The sequence below is a fragment of the Agelaius tricolor genome, unplaced genomic scaffold (assembly GCF_023055355.1).
Source record: "Agelaius tricolor isolate 1412-34295 unplaced genomic scaffold, bAgeTri1.0.p SCAF_24, whole genome shotgun sequence".
NCBI classification, from domain to species: Eukaryota; Metazoa; Chordata; class Aves; order Passeriformes; family Icteridae; genus Agelaius; species Agelaius tricolor.
Window position 1 is genome coordinate 9,819,203 of NW_027269284.1, and position 18,663 is coordinate 9,837,865.

Sequence of the window (18,663 nt, forward strand, 5' to 3'; positions counted from 1 at the left end):
CTTCCTTTTGACTTCATTGAGATTTCCATATGGAGATACCTCAAAAAATGCAGCTTTGTGGCGAAATACAGTGAATCAATTCAACTCAGACTTTCTCAGAATAATAAAGTCTCACTGCAAGCCTTGTTAGGCAGAATTACGATTATCAAGTCTGGTAGTCAGGGAGGCTTGTTGTTAGTGTATTACTGCAGGACAACTCAAGCATGGTCATGCCTGACTGAATACAAGATTTATGCCCATTTCTAAATTGTAAATCTCTCTTTTTTTTTTAAAGAACACTGACATATGTATGAAGAATTTTGGACTGATTCATTAAGTTTGAATAAATTCCTACAACAAATGAGTGAAATGAAGAGAAAGGAAAAATAACTAGCTTAGCAGGACTCCTTGTGTCAAGTTGGCTTCCTGCAGAGACACAGGACTTATAAAGAGAGGTAACTGATAATTCATTGTAGATCCATTTGATGGTAAACTTTGAGAAACATAACCTTTTCAGCAGCAGATATGGCACTATCCTCTGAGATCTATGGGCAGGAGTTGACTGTGTACACCTGAGGAATGTCTGTCTAGCAGCAGCCTAGGAGTTTGGCTTATGTAGGAATCCCTTGTGAAAAATTCTGTTTGAAAAAGTGCACCCACAGCATATATTTGAGACTGCTGGGGTCTTTGAGTCAGCAGAGAAGTGTGCTGCTGTAGTGACTTAGGAACCCAAAGATGGTCAGAGCACCTCTCCTGTGAGGAGAGGCTGAGAAAATTGAGATTGTGCAGCCTGGAAAAAAGAAGGCTCTGGAGTGACCTCATTGTGTCCTTCCAGTATTTCAAGGGGGCTGCAAGGGAGCTGAAGAGGGTCCTCTAGCAAGGCTTTATATTGACAGGACAAGGGGTAATGGCCTTAAAATGAAAGAGGGAAGATTTAGGTTGAATAGTACGAAGAAATTATTCTCTGTGGGGGTGGTGAGACACTAAAACAGTGCCCCTAGAAGTTGTGGTTGCTTTATCCCTTGGAAGTGTTCAAATACAGGGATAGGGCCCTGAGTGACCTGGTCTAGTAGACCAGGTCTACTAAGGTCTAACCCTAACCCTAACCCTAACCCTAACCCTGGCCATGGCAAGTAGATGATTTTCAAGGTCCCTTCCAATCCATACCATTCAGAGATTCTGTGACTTGAGTCTTCCCTTTGCATTATAATTCTGGCATGTTTGTTATCTCAGCACTTGATTTGAAATGTAGAAAACTGTGGTCTTTCTGACTTTAATTGGAGAATTAAATTTGTCAAGTTCCCTGAAGATTTAATGTGTGCAAATATAAATATTCTTATCATACTCTGATTTTTTCAACACATTCATATGTTGTTATCAAAATGTACATATACTCCAGTGGTAGTATTATGTTACATTAGTGGGGATTAATGCTGCAAAATCCAATATCTGCAGCCGGAGGGTGAACCACATCATTTCAGAAAGATCAAGGGACTGCAGTCATTTACATTTCATTGGGCTTTCTTGGATGCATATGCAATTTCTCTGCACCCCACTGTACAGCACTTGGAGCCAGGCTCTGGTCTGAAGGAGGTGACTAATGACAGTAATTATCTATTGCTCTTTCTTCTGCACATCTGCTTGGCAACATAACTCCTTGGCTTGGGTTAAAACAGCCTTGAAGCTTTTTTAACTACTCTGAGGGAAAAAAAAACGTGTCATGCAAGGATTTATGCATTCCCCACTTCATGTTTCTGCCACCTGTGCCTTGCTCTGACATGGGTGGTTCTGTAAACCACACTGAGGTAGAAATTGTGCACAACTGGTCTTGCTGAGACTCTTCCTGAGCCTCCTTCTATGCTGAGTTCCCTCAGCACCAGAAATGTCTTCCCTAAGACTTAAGTAGACATGTTCATTGTTTTTTTCCCCTCTCACGATAACATTTTCATCAAGGACCAGATGACAACACCAAGTGATGGTTGGCTTTATTCTGTTTTGATGTTGGGATACTGTATGATCTTAGTAGGGAGAAGGATTTGAATGAGCAAGATGATCAAACAATGATCTACGTGACCAAAGGAGCTCTGTAATGTAGGTTTCAAATCCTATGTACTTAAAAGGTAGCAAACTTGTTGCTGCATTGTTCTAAAACAACTTTACTCATACCTCATTCTTCTCTGATTCTCTGCTGTGGAATTTTTCCTTTATGGAAGGCTTGACTTAAAACATTTCAGGTTTTTCTCTCTGTTGTATAAGGGGTAAATGACCAAGCATGAAGCAATTCTTTACTAAGAATTCCACCACTGTGGTTACTCCATTGCTGTGATTACATTTCAGCAGCTCTAGATTCCAGTACTGTTGCATCCTTTTGCTTTCAGATTTTAATTAAAAGTTTTCATAGCCAGATAACAGAACAATAGGGGGTTTGGTATTGACTAACAGTGCTTCCCCCCACCACCCAAAGGTTCAGCTATGAGTGAAAGTCTATTAAAAGCAATATTGGTGCAGATGCCAAGTGGGAAGAGATAGCAAGCATGTAAGAAGGAACAATTAATTTGTTTCACAATGAAATGTGTATAAAATAATAAATTATTTAAAAACAGGGTTTTTTCTGCTAATCTTCTTTTAATCTTGGTTTTCCATAATAATAATAATAATAGTAATTTTGTCTCAGTGGAAAATTTGTTTTCAGTTACTGTGTTAGTAATCTTGCACTGAAATGCTTGTATTTTTCAGTGCTGATACTTAATTTTATTAATCGGTCCTTGTCCCTTGACTGTCTTGGAATTTAGTCTTTTCTACACCTACAGGTTTTAATAAAGGCATGCAGACTTCATTTAGTTAATCAGTATAAGGCAAAAATGGATAAGACACTTGATGGATATTTCATAAGGACACACATTTTTGTTTACAGACAAGTGAACACATTAGGTTGTGCAACAGCTGTATCTAAGTAGATGTAGAAGTAGGCATTTATGCTGGGCATAGATTATTTTTTTTTCCACATACGCAGGCATAAGGCTGAGGTAAAAATGTAATGTTTAGTTTCTAGACAATGCACAATGTCCTGTGGTCAGTTAGTTTATACAAACATGTTTCTGAATTACTGTGCAGGAGGACTGTAGCATTGATCATAAAAACCCAGATCTGAGCAGAATAAGATGACTTTTCCAAAAGCAAACTTGCAAGAAAATTTCTTACATTTGAAGGGCTGTGGTTGACTTTTTAAAATGATGGTTAATTGTTCATCTGACCTATTTGTCTAGAAAAAATAGTACTAAATCCTGTGACATTGACAGTAGAACTTTGATCATGGGAATCCAATATTCATTGCTTGGGGGCATTTGCTCTTATAAACAGGAACTGTGATTGTTAATGTTCTTCTGAGTATCCTAAATCAGCATTTGGAGCTGAATATTTCAGATGTAAATACACGGCCAGAGCTTGATACTATTACTGTTGTATTCCATTCATTTATTTGGTAAGTATTTTAATATTTTTAAAATAAGGAGTATGGATTTTTTTTTACCAATTTTTTGCCATGGATACTTCACTGGCAATCAGCATGATGGTGGATCCTTTCTGGGTCTGTGCTCTTTGGCAAACTGCAGTAGCCCACCTTCTGAAGAGCACGCAGGTGGGTTTAGAAGAACACTTGAATTGCCGATTCAAGGTTAAGAAGAGGCACCAGCAGTGTTGGATGGCTGTGCTACAATTTTCCCTCCATTGGAATTCTGCTCAGTGTTTCACAGTGCCATGCATGCTCTGTGACATGGCCTACACCTACACTGGCTCAAGCAGCAGAAAATCAACAAATATGTGCAGATGCTGAGAGAGATGCTTGAAGAAGCTGAAGAAACAGATTTCTTCTGGTGTGATACTTCTAGGTATGCTCTTCTTTTTATCAACAAAATATCATAGTGCTTGAACTATTGATTTTCATTTATCTGATGTCTGAATACAGATTTGTTTATAGTATTTCTTGTTTTCTTGTGATAGGAAGCTGAAGAAGGGAATTCATGTTGAATGCAGGGCAGTTGATGTTAATAAAATTTTTTTTCCCCTTTTCCACACCTTCAATAAGACACAGTTGCATGGGACAGTTTGAATGCTTTCCTAGTGACATGGAAAAGCAAGAGAAGGCCACAGACTTTCAAATAAAAATTAGTTGTTATTTACTCATTCAAAACTGGCCAGGAAACAGCTAATACATTGCTCCATGACTGGCTCAGAGTTACTAATGATACCTGAACAGTTTTATGTATCACATCATTCATATACTTGATCATTGTTCTCTCATGTGTTTTCTGTTCTTAGCCTGTCTGAGTTCATTTGTGGCAGAGAACACTTTTTGGATGCATTTTGGTTCCTGTTTTCTTTTGTTTTAAAAATAATCATACTGTAAATCTTACATGTAGATGAATGTTGGAGCTCATTCTTGCTTTGCTGTCTAGATCATGAGCATCTGACACATGACAGTTCTCCACTTGCTGCAAACTAATCTAGTAACTCCATGCTATTCTAATTGCTTTTTGTCTGTTTTTGCCTCTCAAAGGCACTAATGTGAGGATGTTTCCTGACTCCTTATTACTTATTTTAATTAATTGACAGTTATTTCTCTTTTATTCAGAAAGAGAAGGTGCTGGTAAAAACTAGCTACACAGGACAGTAATAGCAAAAGAATCAGCTATTTGGGTTCAATTTAGGGGAAAGGAGTTTTGCTCCCTTACTGTCCTTCTCTTAAATAAAACATGAGGTGGGTTCATTCTTTTGTATACACCCATCGTTACACTTTCCTTCATTATACTCATCTGTAAATCAAATCCATTGCTAAACTGAGATGCTCTCTCTCTGCCTATACTTAAAATAACCCTAGGAGTTTAGGAAGGTGAACCCACATGAACTGTGTGTTTTCAGTCTGTGCAGTTGTTTGCAAACTGCATGTAATTTGGTTTCACAGTACTCAGAGTGTGCCAGAGAAGAGCTAATCATGTGGATATTTAGTATATTTCTCCTAGTCCTGTCAGGCCATGTGGATGAGCATGAATCTGTGCTGAGGCTTTCCACCTTAACAGAGTCCTGCAATTTAGACTGGGTGGAGAGTTTGATCTGTGAATCACCATTGAATTTTCAAGGGAAAAAGAGCTCAGATACCCCCTGAAGAGACTGTATTGTTATTAGGAGACGCAGTGATGGATGTAGAACTTGCTGACACACAGTCTTGAAAAGTTGAATGTTTAAGGGAGAAATTAAAAGAAATTAAATTAATCTGTTGTATACCAGAGGTAGCTCAATGGCTTTGTTTTTGTTTTTATTTAAAAGATATCACTTGCTGGCTGCAGAGTGGGTGGATTCAGCTTCCTGCTGGAGCCTGAGCATATCACTTGGGGAAGATCTTGCTTTCTGCTGCATCCTAAAGACAATAGGGAAGGGGAGAGCATCTGTGAGGTTGATTCTGGAGATGGACTTGGAGGTAGGGATGCCTGTCACTTATTTTTGTGTTCCACCCAGATGGCTGGTTACAGGAATCCCTTATGACAATGGACCTTGGAATTTACAAAAAGCAAATGTGATAAAGGTGTCTACAGTTCATTGATTGTATTTTGTCACTTTACAAGGAGTGAATAAAAGTTTTTCAAAACAGCTGTGTCTTAGAGGAAATGGTACATCTAGACAATCCATGTTGTGAGTGTTGTTATTTAGTCTGAGATGTCCCAGAGATAATACAAACTCTAAATACCTACAATAAAAGTAAAACCTTTTTCCTCTTTGTTTCTCCTTTTTTTGTGTGTCTCCTGCACTAACTTATTGCACACACTGTTTTGTTTGTATTTTTTAACTGTACTACAGGAAACTGAATTACATGGTACTGAGTCTATCTTCTATACTAGTGACCCATGTGTAGATGTAGTCTTTTCACTGATCTAAAATAAAGAGTCTTTGTTCTTATTTAACTACGAGTTCTACAGGTGTCCTTAGTTTGCAGAAAACCTTGAACTGCCTAGGTCAGCTCGCTGTTGAACTCAGAAATCTAAATATTACAGGAAAGATTGAGGCTCTACATTAAAAGGTTGTAATAACATAAGACTCAGCATGCTGCACATCTGTCTAATTGTTTAGATCTTTTTCTGTAACTGAATTGTAATCATAGAGATTATTTTTTTTTGTATCAGTGTACTGTGCTTATGCTAAGATGCCTTCTTTTGTGTTTAATAATTCTATAATTTTTTCCTGTGCCCTTGATGTATCAGCAGTACTGTTTAGTAGGAGGAGCAGTTTCCAGAGTGTTACCAGAGTTTCCTTCACACAAATGAGTTGGTTCCAGACACCCATCAGCTGGGCTAACATGCATATATGTATTCCTAAATGTTTACTGTTTTTTTTAATAAAGAAACTGGTGGTTCAAGTTAGTTTTAATAGATAATACTATTAAATAGTTATTTTGTCATAAAAATATTTTTGTCATAATTAATTGTAATAAGAACAGTGGAAGTATTTAGGCTCAAATGATGCCTTTCTGCTAGGCAAATGAAGGGTAACAGAATCTTGGCATTGTCTTTAACATTCTGAGCCATTTGTGTTGCCCTCTCCCAAGTTTTGGAGACAGCTGAGGCCATTGTTCTGCTGGTTACTCTTGAGCACTACTTTAGGCCTTACCATTGTGTACTTCAGTCACTGGACCTCTGCTGCATCTTTGTCATGGGTTTCATGCCAATTTGAGCATGTTTTGTTTCAGAGCTGAGGTCACTGACAGTTTTGTATTCTGGTCCTCCTCTCTTTTCCCAGACTCAAATTCCCTCTTTCCTTCCTAACTTGCCTGCCACTTTCTGCCCTTCTGAACAGAGCAGGGGGAATGAGTTACTGTCAGTCTGTAGCATTTCATCTCTGCTGCTCCTTCTCCTTATGCTCTTCCCATGCTCCATCCACTATGAGGTCCCACTCAAGGAATACAGTCCCTCATGAGCTTTTCCAACACAGGTCCTTCTCCACTGCTTCAGAATGAATCCTTTCCATGGGGAACAGTCCATCAGGAGTGTGCTGCTCCTACAGGCTACAGTTCTGGCCTGAAAATTGCTTCAGTGTGGGCTCCCTGCATGGGCCATGAGTCCTGTCAGGAGCCTGCTCCACCTGGCTCTCCGTGGGCTGCAGTTTCCTTTAGGGCATCTCCTCATGCTCTGGTTTGGTGCTCTCCATGTGCTTGCAGGGTGGATATTTGCTCCACTGTGGACTTCATCAGCTGCAGGAGAACAAGCTTCATTATCACACTCTTCTCTATTGGTTGCAATGGATTTTCTGCTCTGGTGCCTGCAGAAACTTTGCCCCTTCCTTCTTCAGTGACCTTGGCATCTGCAGAGCTGGTTCTCTGATGTTTTCTCATTCTCTCTCCTCATCTGCCAAACAGGTTTTTTACCCTTTCCTAAATTATCTTCTCACAGAGGTGCACTGGTGTCACTTGTGGGTTCAGCCTGGGACAGCAGTGGGTTTGTCCAACACAGGGCAGCTTCTGGTCTCTTCCCACAGAGCCCACCCCTGCCAAAACCTTGCCCTGAACACATACTCTTGCAGTAATTCCAGAGCAATATGCTTCTTTAAATGTATTCCTTATGGATTTGATGCAGTTCTTAGAGGGTATTGACATTAACTGTCTACTTTGATGTGTTCCTAAAAGTGATCACTAAATTAGGCATTGTAAAATTATCTGTATTTAGAGGTGTTTCTAAAGAACTTTTAATCCTTTTAGTCATGGAGTGATATGACCATTAATTAAAACTGAAGATCAAGCTCTGTTATTGCTCTGCTTCCATTACTTGATTTTTCAACATTTAATCCTATTTGTTTTGGCAAAAATTCTGCCACATATCGATGTATATGTGGAATCAATACCATGGCACAAGTTTCAACTTGCTGTTGGAATTGTATTTTAATAAGAACCTGAAGATTTGCTGCTGCACAAAAGATACTATAGGGAGGAGACTCGGGAGGGGTCAAGTAATTTCTGTGTTTCTATTGTGTTGTTGATATTATGCCAGATCTGATTTTGGCCTGGTGTTTTCACTTGTAGCTCTTGTTCAAGTAAAAAATCCTTCCTGCATGTTAGCAAGGCTGCAAGCCAGTTGCTATGGTATTCAGCATTCCTTTTTTATTTTTAACCAATCGGCTGGCTTTTGTAATGATTCAGCCCAGAATAAGAAATTGGTCACATAGGCTAGAGCTGTATCAAAAGAGCAGGTATTTTTGGCTTGAAGAATCTGAAGAGGTTGGGAAAACAGCAGAATTTGAGTTTCAAGAAAATATCACAATCTATGTTTATGATATATTTTGTGATGTATAACTAAATGCTTGCAATGGTTATAAAAGGCATTAGTTCTTTTCCAGGATGATGGTAAAAATTGAATGACTGAACTAATTTCCCTATATTATTTTATCATAATTTTTATAATTTCTCTATATTGTTTTATCACCCAAAGGTATCAGTAATTCATAGCTAAAAATCTATTAGTTTTTAAAATTCTGTATCCACGTTTGGTTGCTTTTCATTGTGTTCCTAAGTGGTAGTATGTTTCTGACAGAGTATTGTTTGCTCATAGAGAATTACCAGACTGCTGCTTGTCTGCTCAGTTTTAGTGTTGCTGTTTGGATAATCAGAAAATTCTGGACAACTGCTAGATAATCTATAAGGATCTTAAAGTTCTAATGATGCTGACATGTAGCTGGCAGTGCTACAAGGATAAAAGAAAGATAAGCTAGAGAGAGAGATATTCTGATAGTTGTACTATTGAAAAAAGGAAGGTGGACTTTTGCTGGTCTTCTGAAGGTTTTAAGCTTCTTGCCTTGAAGGTGAGGTAGTTCTCCTACCCACCCAGGCTGCTGTTGTATTAGCAGGACAAATAAAAGACAGAGCTTGTTTTATACAAAGCAATTTACTGCTGAACTCATGCCTATATCCAAATTGAAACTTTCAGATTTCATTTTAGAAATTAAATTTGTAAAAGACAGTGCTACATACTAAGTCCATCAAGGTGTAGTATGATGAGTATGTGGAAACATGTATTTGAACATGGAAATAACTAGACAGAGAAGGGATTTCTCCTAGGAAGGGTTTTTTCTCTGTGTGCTCTGTACAATAGAGGGGCACAGTCCCTGTGGATAGCAGGATATTCCAAAGAAGCCTTTGCCTTTTCCTCCCAGAAGTGTGATGAGAGCTTTTGTTTGCTCTCCCAGAGCCTTACATGCTACCCCTTCATTTCTGTGTGCAGGCAATAATGTCCCACTGTGGAGTAAAATGCTGGCGGTGAATAATGATATCTCTGCTCTTGCTGTGAACAAAACCACCTCCCAGTTATCAGGGGCTTGAATAAGAAAAATAACTAAGTAATGAAATTGAGTCTTGGATAGGCTTTAAATGATGCTGGTAGAGACCATGAGCTTGTAGACAACTGTAATAACTCCATTTCAATATTTGAATTCCTCACTGTCACTGGACACCGATGAGGTAAACCTCATTGTGCAGCCACCAGAATAGTAAAGCAGACTGGTAAAGCCATAATGATGTTCAGGAAACACAAGTTTCTAAGCATGTGGTACATGACTTTGCAAGAGATCAAGATGAAGATTTGCATCAGCTCAACAAACAATGAAACATCCAACTTCCAAGATAGTACCAAAAAACCCCAAAGCAAAACCAAAACGAACTGAAAACCTGCAGAGCTTAAACCAGTCGTGTTACAGCAAAGCAAAAGGAAGAGTAAAACTCTTCTTTGCCTATAATATGGAGTAAGTATTAATTTATTGCACTGGGATTCCTCTATCTTGATAAGTAGAACATGAATTGATCTCCACTGACTGTGTAGCTAAACAGGCTAAAGTATTTTTAGGTCCGTTATTAATTTATATTTATATGTTATTCTTCGTTATATGTCATTATATATAACATATATAATAACATCATAAAGAACAAAGAACAACATAAATATAAATAAATATATATTTATATATTTTTATAGACACTTTTATATGTTATTTGCATATGTTATTCTTGTGTCAAATCTATGCTTTAAAAATATTCATGGGAGAATCTCCTAATGTTTTTGAGTCAAGCAAAAACCCTAGAAAAGTCTGGGTGGATCAGCAAATATATTTTGAGTTTATGGGTTTGGATGGTCAAATTTAACATGTGTGGTGTTTAACATTTGTTTGTTGCCATTAGATGCATGAGTACATAAAAACCATACATCCAGGAGATAGTTTTTAAGCATGCCCACCTTTTACAAATGTGATTTTAGTGACAGAGTTCACTGATATTTTATATTCTGATATTTACAGTTGAGATTTTTATTGTTACATGAGCTTTTCATTGTTTATTAGCATTTTTTAGCTTACTTTAGAGAACTATATTCTAAGTTGCAAGATACATAAAAATGACCAGCAGTCATGGCATTATAGCATTAGAGTATGGCACATACTATTGCATTGTAATAAACATGAGACATTTAATAATGATTTTTTGGCTATAAATAAATTTGTAGATGCAGAAGGGAGAGCAAAGAATGAGAATTTGTTTTTCTTGGACATGACCTATTGGCAGCATGCATTTAAAATGTGTGGAGGGCACTTATGGAAAGTAGGGCTAGTTTGTAACCATTCTGGGTATCAACACACCATGGAAGAGATCCTGAAAGTGATTATAAAACCAAAATTTCATAAGCACCCTGCAGTATTTAAGTGACAATTATTGTCCCTGGTCAGGATTTTCACTTGGCATCAAGGATATAGTGACTTTATTAAGGGACAATGGTTTGAAAATGTAATTGTGGAAAACCTCAACAAATGGCTTCCAGAGAAATAATACAAATATGACTTATCAGAGTTTTTGTATAATTGTTTGCAGTAAATCAATACGTAGATTAGTGCTTCCAGTGGTGGCATAGATGATCTAGAAATAACTTAATTTGGTTTTGATTCAAGAAAAATCAATTATATAATTAAAAAAGGGTTGAGCATCTAAAATTCTTAAGCCAGAAAGCAGACAAGAGTACTCAAGCTCTTGAAAGCAATTTCTGTGGTGTCCCTTGCATTTTAATTACTTTTTCAAGAACATTTATGCAAGATACTAATTTTGCTTGGGTTTTGGGTCATCCCTAAAGTACATGTATATTCCTATATGAATTCACTTAGAAATTGCCCTTGGCTAATAATTCCTCATGTCTACTTACCAGCCAGCTTGCAAGGCGAGTCATAAAGAGTGGGATTTCATTTAGTAGAGCTCTGCCTTTTTAAGGGAAGTGCGATGTGAGAGACGGGAAGTGTCCTTAAATTTGAGTACATAAAGAATCCTCTGTGCTCTGATTGGTTGGTCAAAGCCAAGATTTGCTCCGTGTTGCTTTCTAACAATTCCCACATCAGGCACAGGCTGATAGTTCTGCACTGCTCAAACTGAATCTGCAAGTGCTGGTGTAAGTATTGCACCTCCACTGATGTTGGAAATTATGTATTAGAGAGGTGATGTCGACATACCGGGAGAAGTTGCCTCATTTCCACCAAAGGAATACTGTGGGCTTCATTCAGATTCACTATTTATTAAAAGTACTGCTTTTAAAAGTGCAAATATAGTTGAAAGAAAACTCTCTCTTGAGAGCTTGGTGCATACAAATACACACCTGAGTAACTAACTTGAATGGATTGTTGCTGTCTGAACTAGATTCACATAATGACAAATGCCTTAATAAAAAGAACTGCTTTGATACAGCACTTCATCTTTCTGAATTTCAAAGCACTGCAAATTTGAATATACACATGTGTAAATAACCTTAGAAATCTACCTGGAATGTATAATAAATATTCTTTTTTTCCTAGTCAGTGCTTGCATGTATTTCCTTTCTGATAAAACTCCTAGAAAAGAAAGGCTTTTGGAAAATGAAAGATGTGAATTAAAATGGAGAAGATATTTCTTCATGGGTCCATAAGGTTTTTTTCTTTGATGTTATACAAACCTGGAAGGAGGCTGCTACTTCAGAGTGTTTCTTTTTGAATACCAATATTGCTGTAAAATCCAGTTCCCTAATTTCTTCTCCTTATATTCAGATGATGGAAATACAGTTTATTTCTATGAAATAGAGCATTTTATTTATATGCTTGTGTGATTTTATTTTTTTCCTTACCACTTCTTCTTTCTCAATAGGAAGATCCTGCCTTTAAAAGGGAAAGAGCACCTCTTCTCTAGATCCTGTAGAATGATTTTGTGGGCTCCATTTTAAATTCTATTGACTGAAGCAGCTAATGCTTCTTGAAACTGCTTCAGCAGTTATTCTGTTGAACTGTTGGTGGAGAGTAAATTGATTAATCTGAGTTTAATCCTTTCAACAGCTATACAATGGGTTTCACATTGAGGAATTTTCAAGGTATTAATTATTTCAGTGACTTAGATCAGGGTTGGTAATTCTAAAGTTAGTTTCTACTTCTTGGGGTTACGAGTATGAGAGAGGAAACTCTCTTGACTCTCAGCTAATTGAACTGATGTAGGTGAATGAGGAGCTAGAAAGATCTGGGCCATGGTTTGTGGCTCACTTTTGTAAGTCTGGGCATGTCCTCTGAGGAAGTATTTTTCTATTACTGAAAGTGATTGGGAGAACAAGGTGCTTGCTTGCTTACAGGGTCAGCAGTTTTGTTCCTGCTTGAAAAATTGTCCTTAGATGAGGAAAGTTTTCACCATTTTTGTCTTGAATTTCTTTGTTTTTTAGGGAAAGCTATAAGGAAGCTTGTGCGCAAGGCGACTCTGGTGGCATCTAGAATCCTCAGATTTCCTTGACTGAATCCATCTGGGTTTAGCCCTAAATATAGTAGACAAGCTGCACTGCTTGCACTGATAAATTATATCTTCCAAATGATAGACCAAGGTACAGTCATGTATACTAACCGTTTTTGATGTCATTTGACTCTTGATTCTGTTGCTTTTTGGGTAGTTGTGACACTACAATTTGTCCCCACTCTTGTGGACTATCTTTTCACCAGTGCTCTTAAAAAAAAAAAAAATTAAAAGAGACTTCTGGCCTGGCTCTGGCATTTGGTGTTGACAGCTTTTTATGAGTCTGCAGCTTGGTGGGAAACTCAGCCTCTCCTGAGGTTCACAAACTTGCCTTCAGTGGCAAAATAATGGGATTGTTGCCAACACAACTTTATTTGGTTTTACTACCCATGGAAAAGTGCAAACGTAAATCAAAGCTTCCTTTTTGACACATAGTGTCATTTTAGTCTGTATGCGAAACAATTGTAAAATGAAAACAGACTATGTTCTAACAAAGCATAGATTTTGAGTATAAAAAAACATCACTATTATCCAAAGGAAAAAATAGATCAGTAAGTACTATTCTAACTGATAGTTAATAATTAGTTTCTAGATCTGCTCTGGTATCTCAGCTAGCTGTTGGAATGAAAAAGAAATCTTAGTGCCAACTGGCTGCTTTCTGAGGTCAGAACTTCTCTTTGCTTTTTTGTTTTAGGTGGGAAAGCATTCTGTCTCCTAACTGGGTCTTTCCTGCACTACAGTGACATAATTTTCATAATATAGAATGTTTAAAGATGTTTTTGGAGTGGTATTGTTAGTTCACATTTTAAGACTTTGATATCCAGTAGAATATATCCCTCTACTTGGATTTTCCATAACATCTAAAAATTAAGACATAATAAGGGGGGTTTTAAATGTCTTATCTGAGCATGACATTGGTTGAATATTAATCCAGTTGCACAGACTATTACAATTTTGATTTTTTGTAATTTAGGTATTGAGTTGGGAGAGTTCAAAGCTATCTTTTTTTTTGCCCAAAGACAAGGGGAGTGTTTTCTGTGTGTACCTTCTTGGTTCTTTAGTGCTCCTTGTTGGGCTGCAGCTGTTTGCTGCCTCCACCTTTGCATGCTGAGCTTTATCCTTATTTTGGAACAAATACTTCCAGGGGCTCCTTCCTTGAGCACTAAGGACTTGAGAGAGATTCTCCAGTGAACACTTGACCAGACTGGCTGGTGTCTTTGGCCCCCTGTGAATGTCCCTGTCTTGTCCCATAGCAGCACAGCCTGAACCGAAGGCTGAGCACAGTAAAAGGTCACACTCAGTGTGCGAGTTACATATGGCTTGGAATTTGCTGTATAATGTCTGCGGTCTGTTGTCTGGCAAAATAACATTAGATTTAAAGAATGGGTGTCTCTGGTGTTCAGCCCTGCAAAATTGGTCTATAGATCATTGTTGTTTTGACTGTAATTGTTTTGAAAGATATGCACTTGCTGGGAGGTTAATGAAAGGTTTCAATAGTTGTGCTGTTTAATTTGTACCATACAGAAAATAATTGGAGAATATGCCTATCTTTTCAACTGACAGCAACAGGTCACACTTTGGCACACAGTTAATTGATAAATTTTCTGTGTGTATCATTAGTGGACAGGAAGATGACTAGATCATTTTTTTGCTGGGTTGTGATCAGTCTATGATGACATACAGATGGCTGTAGTGGTCTGTGTCAAATGCTTCCTTATCTTGTCCACTACCAGGTTTTTGTGATAAGTCTTTATATCTATTTTATATCTCTCTATTCAACATCTGGGCAGGCCAAAACATTTGAATCATAGAATCACAGAATGGTTTGGGTTGGAAGGGACCCTAATCATCTAGTTCCAACCCTCTTGTCATGGGCAAGACACCTTCCATTAAAAGGCAAGTGAGGTAAATTAGTTTTCTTAGTTCTAGGAAATTCTGATGGTATTTTACGGTGGGTTTATAAAATATTGTGCTTCTATCTTAATTTACAATCCTTAGGAAATTTCTGGCTGTCAATAAAATAGTTTCAGAACAGAAAGGGCCATGAGAAAAGTTCCTTCTTAAGAGAAAAAGTGGGTACTACGTTGGAAATATCTGGGAGCTGTCAAGAAAATGAAAGCTAACCATGTGCTTTGTCATGAGGCTCTGGAGTTTGAATGCCTGGTCTGGATGTGCTGGACATGGACAAGCTGTTCTCCAGCCCCTGATAAATGAGAGAAGAGAGGATGGCTGAGGTTTTCCTTTACCCCATATTGCACCAAGACTAGAGCATGAAGAATTTCTGTTAGCATAGATAGTACTAGAACAGTAGTGAAATGCTGAAGATGGTTTTAAAATCCAGCTAATAAGTGAAAGTTTTAATAGTTACTAATTGCAGGCTTTAGAAATACCTGGGACCCAGCAACATTGCTAATTTTCAATGAAAAGCATGTTCAATGAAGTTAAGCAGTGAAAAGTTGGAAATCTGCTCATGTTTTTTGTCATCTGCTTTTGCATTTGGCTGTATAATCACAGACTGATTTTACATTAGTTTAGTAGTCACTAAATTAATTAATTATAGAAAGGCGTGTTGAAAAGTATCAATGACAAGTTTTTTCTGTGATTGTTTTTCAGTGCTTGATCCATAAGGTTTCTCCTTATTTGAAAGGTCTTCAATATAACTGAGCTTTTAAAATGAAACTCAAGATGCTCCAGCTGGATATTAGCTGGAGTTAAAATGTGGTTATATACACATCATGTTATTGGCTCCAGTTCTTCAGTGTCAATAAATATCGTGGGAAGCAAGCAGGAGAGGATGCAAATTTCTGGTGTTCATTGGAAGAAATTTCTAGGTTGGTTTGGGAGAGGATTGGCTGTACTGATGTAATAAGCACACACTGAGACACACCTTAGAGTGTGAAGGAGAGAAATTTTCTGTTGCTGTTATTCTGCTTTGCTCTATACAAGCAGTGAGTATAACACAGTGTTTCATGGTGTTTGCTGTTGTAGTGGTTGATTCTCTCTCCCTGCATGCCTGTCTGGAAGCAGAACAAGCATGGCTAGCAGCTCAGGGGCTGGTTCTTTAGCCCAGCTCACTGATGGGAGGTACCAGCACAGAGCCATCCCTGAGCACTCCTCCCTGCGCTGCTGTTCAGGGCTGCTGAGCTCTGCTGACAGGGTGCAGGAGTACAGGAGTTCATCTCCTGGTGTACTGGCACAGCAGCACCCTGCATTGCTGCATCACCAGGAGACAGCATGATCAGTAACCACGCTCCTTTGCAGGGCTGTAAATAAATAAATTATAAATTATAGGTTAGAAATACACTTCAGGAGGAGATCACTGCTTAGCCTTCTCTTCTCGCTCTTTCAAAAAGACATTTTCACTTTCCTGTGTTACAGAGAAGGTGCTGACTCAGTGTTGTACTGTACATTTAAAGATTCCAAAAACCCAATGTGCTGTCACATGTCTTTCATCTGCAGTGCTGTGGGTTTTGCCATTCAAATGTGAAGATTTGATAACAAGTGAATTTACATTTCTGGCAATTTACAAGCTTTGCGCTTCTCCTTTGTTTTAAAAGTGAAATACTTGGAATTTCCTGGGCAAAGTAGATATTTCTGACCTTTGAAGAAAACACAGAAAAGCTTATATCCAGTATAGTATTATTTATATTAAATTTTAATGCTATACTTGATTTTAGTGTTTCCTTTTCTCTTAGGGTTGTATTTTCACCTATTGATGTAATGAAGCCATTAGAAAGTTTACATTGGAATAGCAATTAATAAAAATTATTTTAAATGTTAGCATATAAAAAAGCTATCTGCCACTTACTTGATGGGAGAAGTAACAATTAAAGAATTAATATGATGACTAGATAGCACTTGTGCTCTTCAAAGTTTTAAATACTGTATGAGCAAATTTTTAAAAGTGACAATTACAATTAGTTTCAATAGCTGATGTACCCTCAATATATTTAGAATTCTAAGCAACTAAGGTGATTTCTGCCTTCACAGGTAATGTAGAGTGTTTGCACGTTTTGTGTTGCAGGTAGTCTGGACACGTTCTGGCTCCGACTAAAATATGAAAAAATGAGCAGATGATGCTATTTTGCAGTTATTTTTTACTCCCATTTTGCAATTTATTAAAATCAGATATTTGTCAGTATAATTTACCTTGTTTGCTTTAATAATCATAGTTATATATTGTTGCTCAATTGCAGTGAGGATAATATATATAATATATAATATTATTTTCTGAATTTTACAGAGATTCAGACTAAAGCATATGATCATTAAACATCTAATAAAGTAAACATAGTGAAAACAGAACAGAAAATAAACCCAACCAAACCAAAAGCCCTTTCTCAACCTAAAATTGAAAAAAACCTCAGTTCAGCTTCTCTCCATTTCCTAAATAAAATCAATGCATGCAGATGAAGTAGTGTATCCTTTTCTATTAAAGGTCTGATTCTGGAAATGGGTGTTTAAGGGTCACTGAGCTCTACTTTCTAATGCTATCAGAATATTCTGCTGAAAGGAAAAAAAAAACCCAAACCCTTAAAGGATTGTTGAAGGAGATCTGCATTCTTTCTGTTAAATTTAATTAGAGATTTAGGATATGTTTATTCAAGTTTTACCCACTGACCTTCATGAGTGATAAATTTGCAAACAAGCATTATGTGTACAAGGTAACTGCTTTTGTCTCTGTTAAGCCTGCTGAACAGAAAGGCAGTTATGTTTAAATCATTAGGATGTCTATGCATATATTCTTCAGTGTTGTTTGCCAGCATTTTCACTGATCCTACAACATCAGTAAAAGGCTGTGTAAGCTCACAATATCTTGTTACAGTCTATGTTTACTGTGTGTTACAAACAATTTTCATGCTGCTTCTTCTGTGGTAAAATTGGGATGTTGTCATCCTACTCAGAAAAAACTGGGTGCCCTAGGGGCACTGAATTACAGATTGGTGTTCATTCACATTGTTCTGTATATCAATTAATTCTAATTTAAGCATAAAACCTGCTAACAAAAACTTGCCTTTTAATTAAGAAGTAACAGAAGGCCCAGGTTAAATAGTGGGTCATTGCTAAGTCTGAGCAATAGGATAGTATTTGTGGGGGTTTTTTGGACTTTTTCAATTCCTTTTTGTTTCCAAGGGTCCTTCCTCTTCTGTTAGAGTTACCAGAGTCCCATGGCAGTAGTAGCTCCTGTGGAGCACCAGCTGGGGCTCCTCACAGCCTCCCCTGCTGGCTTTTTTCTGATACCTTCTTGGCACTAGAACTGGCTGAAACCACACTGTTCTTGGGACACTCTCCTTGAGTCAAGCTGTTCCAACACCTGGTGTCAGTATGTGGAAGAAAAGCAAAAGAAAACAGAAATTGTGGGTGTGGAGGAACAAGAAGGCAGTCATTACACTGAGCACTGTGTCAGCTTGCTGCTTTGTTGCTGCTGCACTTGCAGCAGAACAGAAGCTCAATATGCTTATTGATGTCTCTCAAGGACTACAAATCCCTGTCTTCCGTGTCTGTTGTTTAATTCTTAATCATTTGTAATAAAATATTCAGCAATCTGGTCCATGGAACAATACTTAGATGATCTGTTTTCTCTACAGCAGAAAACTAACCCAATCCAAAACCTCATCATATGCAGATATTGCAGTTACATAGCTCACTGAATTCTTCAGCAGATTTTTCCATTTGTTTCCTACTGATATGACCAGTATTATATTGGATTTTAATCCAGCTTGTGAAAAACCATTTGATAAATAAATGTGTTATCTAGGAAAATGAGAATCATTTTATCAAAACTTTTATCAGTGCTTTTATCAAAACCTAATAGGTATGGACCTCCTAATAAAATAGCTATAAAGCAGGGAAAGAAAAGACTGCTGTGGAGATGCAGTTTG

The 18,663-nt window shown here is 37.6% G+C and overlaps 1 protein-coding gene across 6 annotated transcripts in view; it reads left to right on the forward strand.

The window, feature by feature from the left end:
- PPP2R2C (protein phosphatase 2 regulatory subunit Bgamma) overlaps positions 1-18,663 on the forward strand; it is a 186,783-nt gene that overhangs the window by 86,547 nt on the left and 81,573 nt on the right. The window contains exon 3 of one of the 6 annotated variants that reach the window (XM_071447394.1): positions 5,302-5,452. The exons of 4 other annotated variants lie outside the window; for them this stretch is intronic. In XM_071447394.1, coding sequence (XP_071303495.1) covers positions 5,302-5,452 — 151 coding nt within the window. Of the gene's footprint in view, positions 1-5,301; positions 5,453-12,716; positions 12,873-18,663 lie in introns of all 6 variants that reach the window. One more of the 6 variants, XM_071447399.1, reaches the window with a different exon arrangement.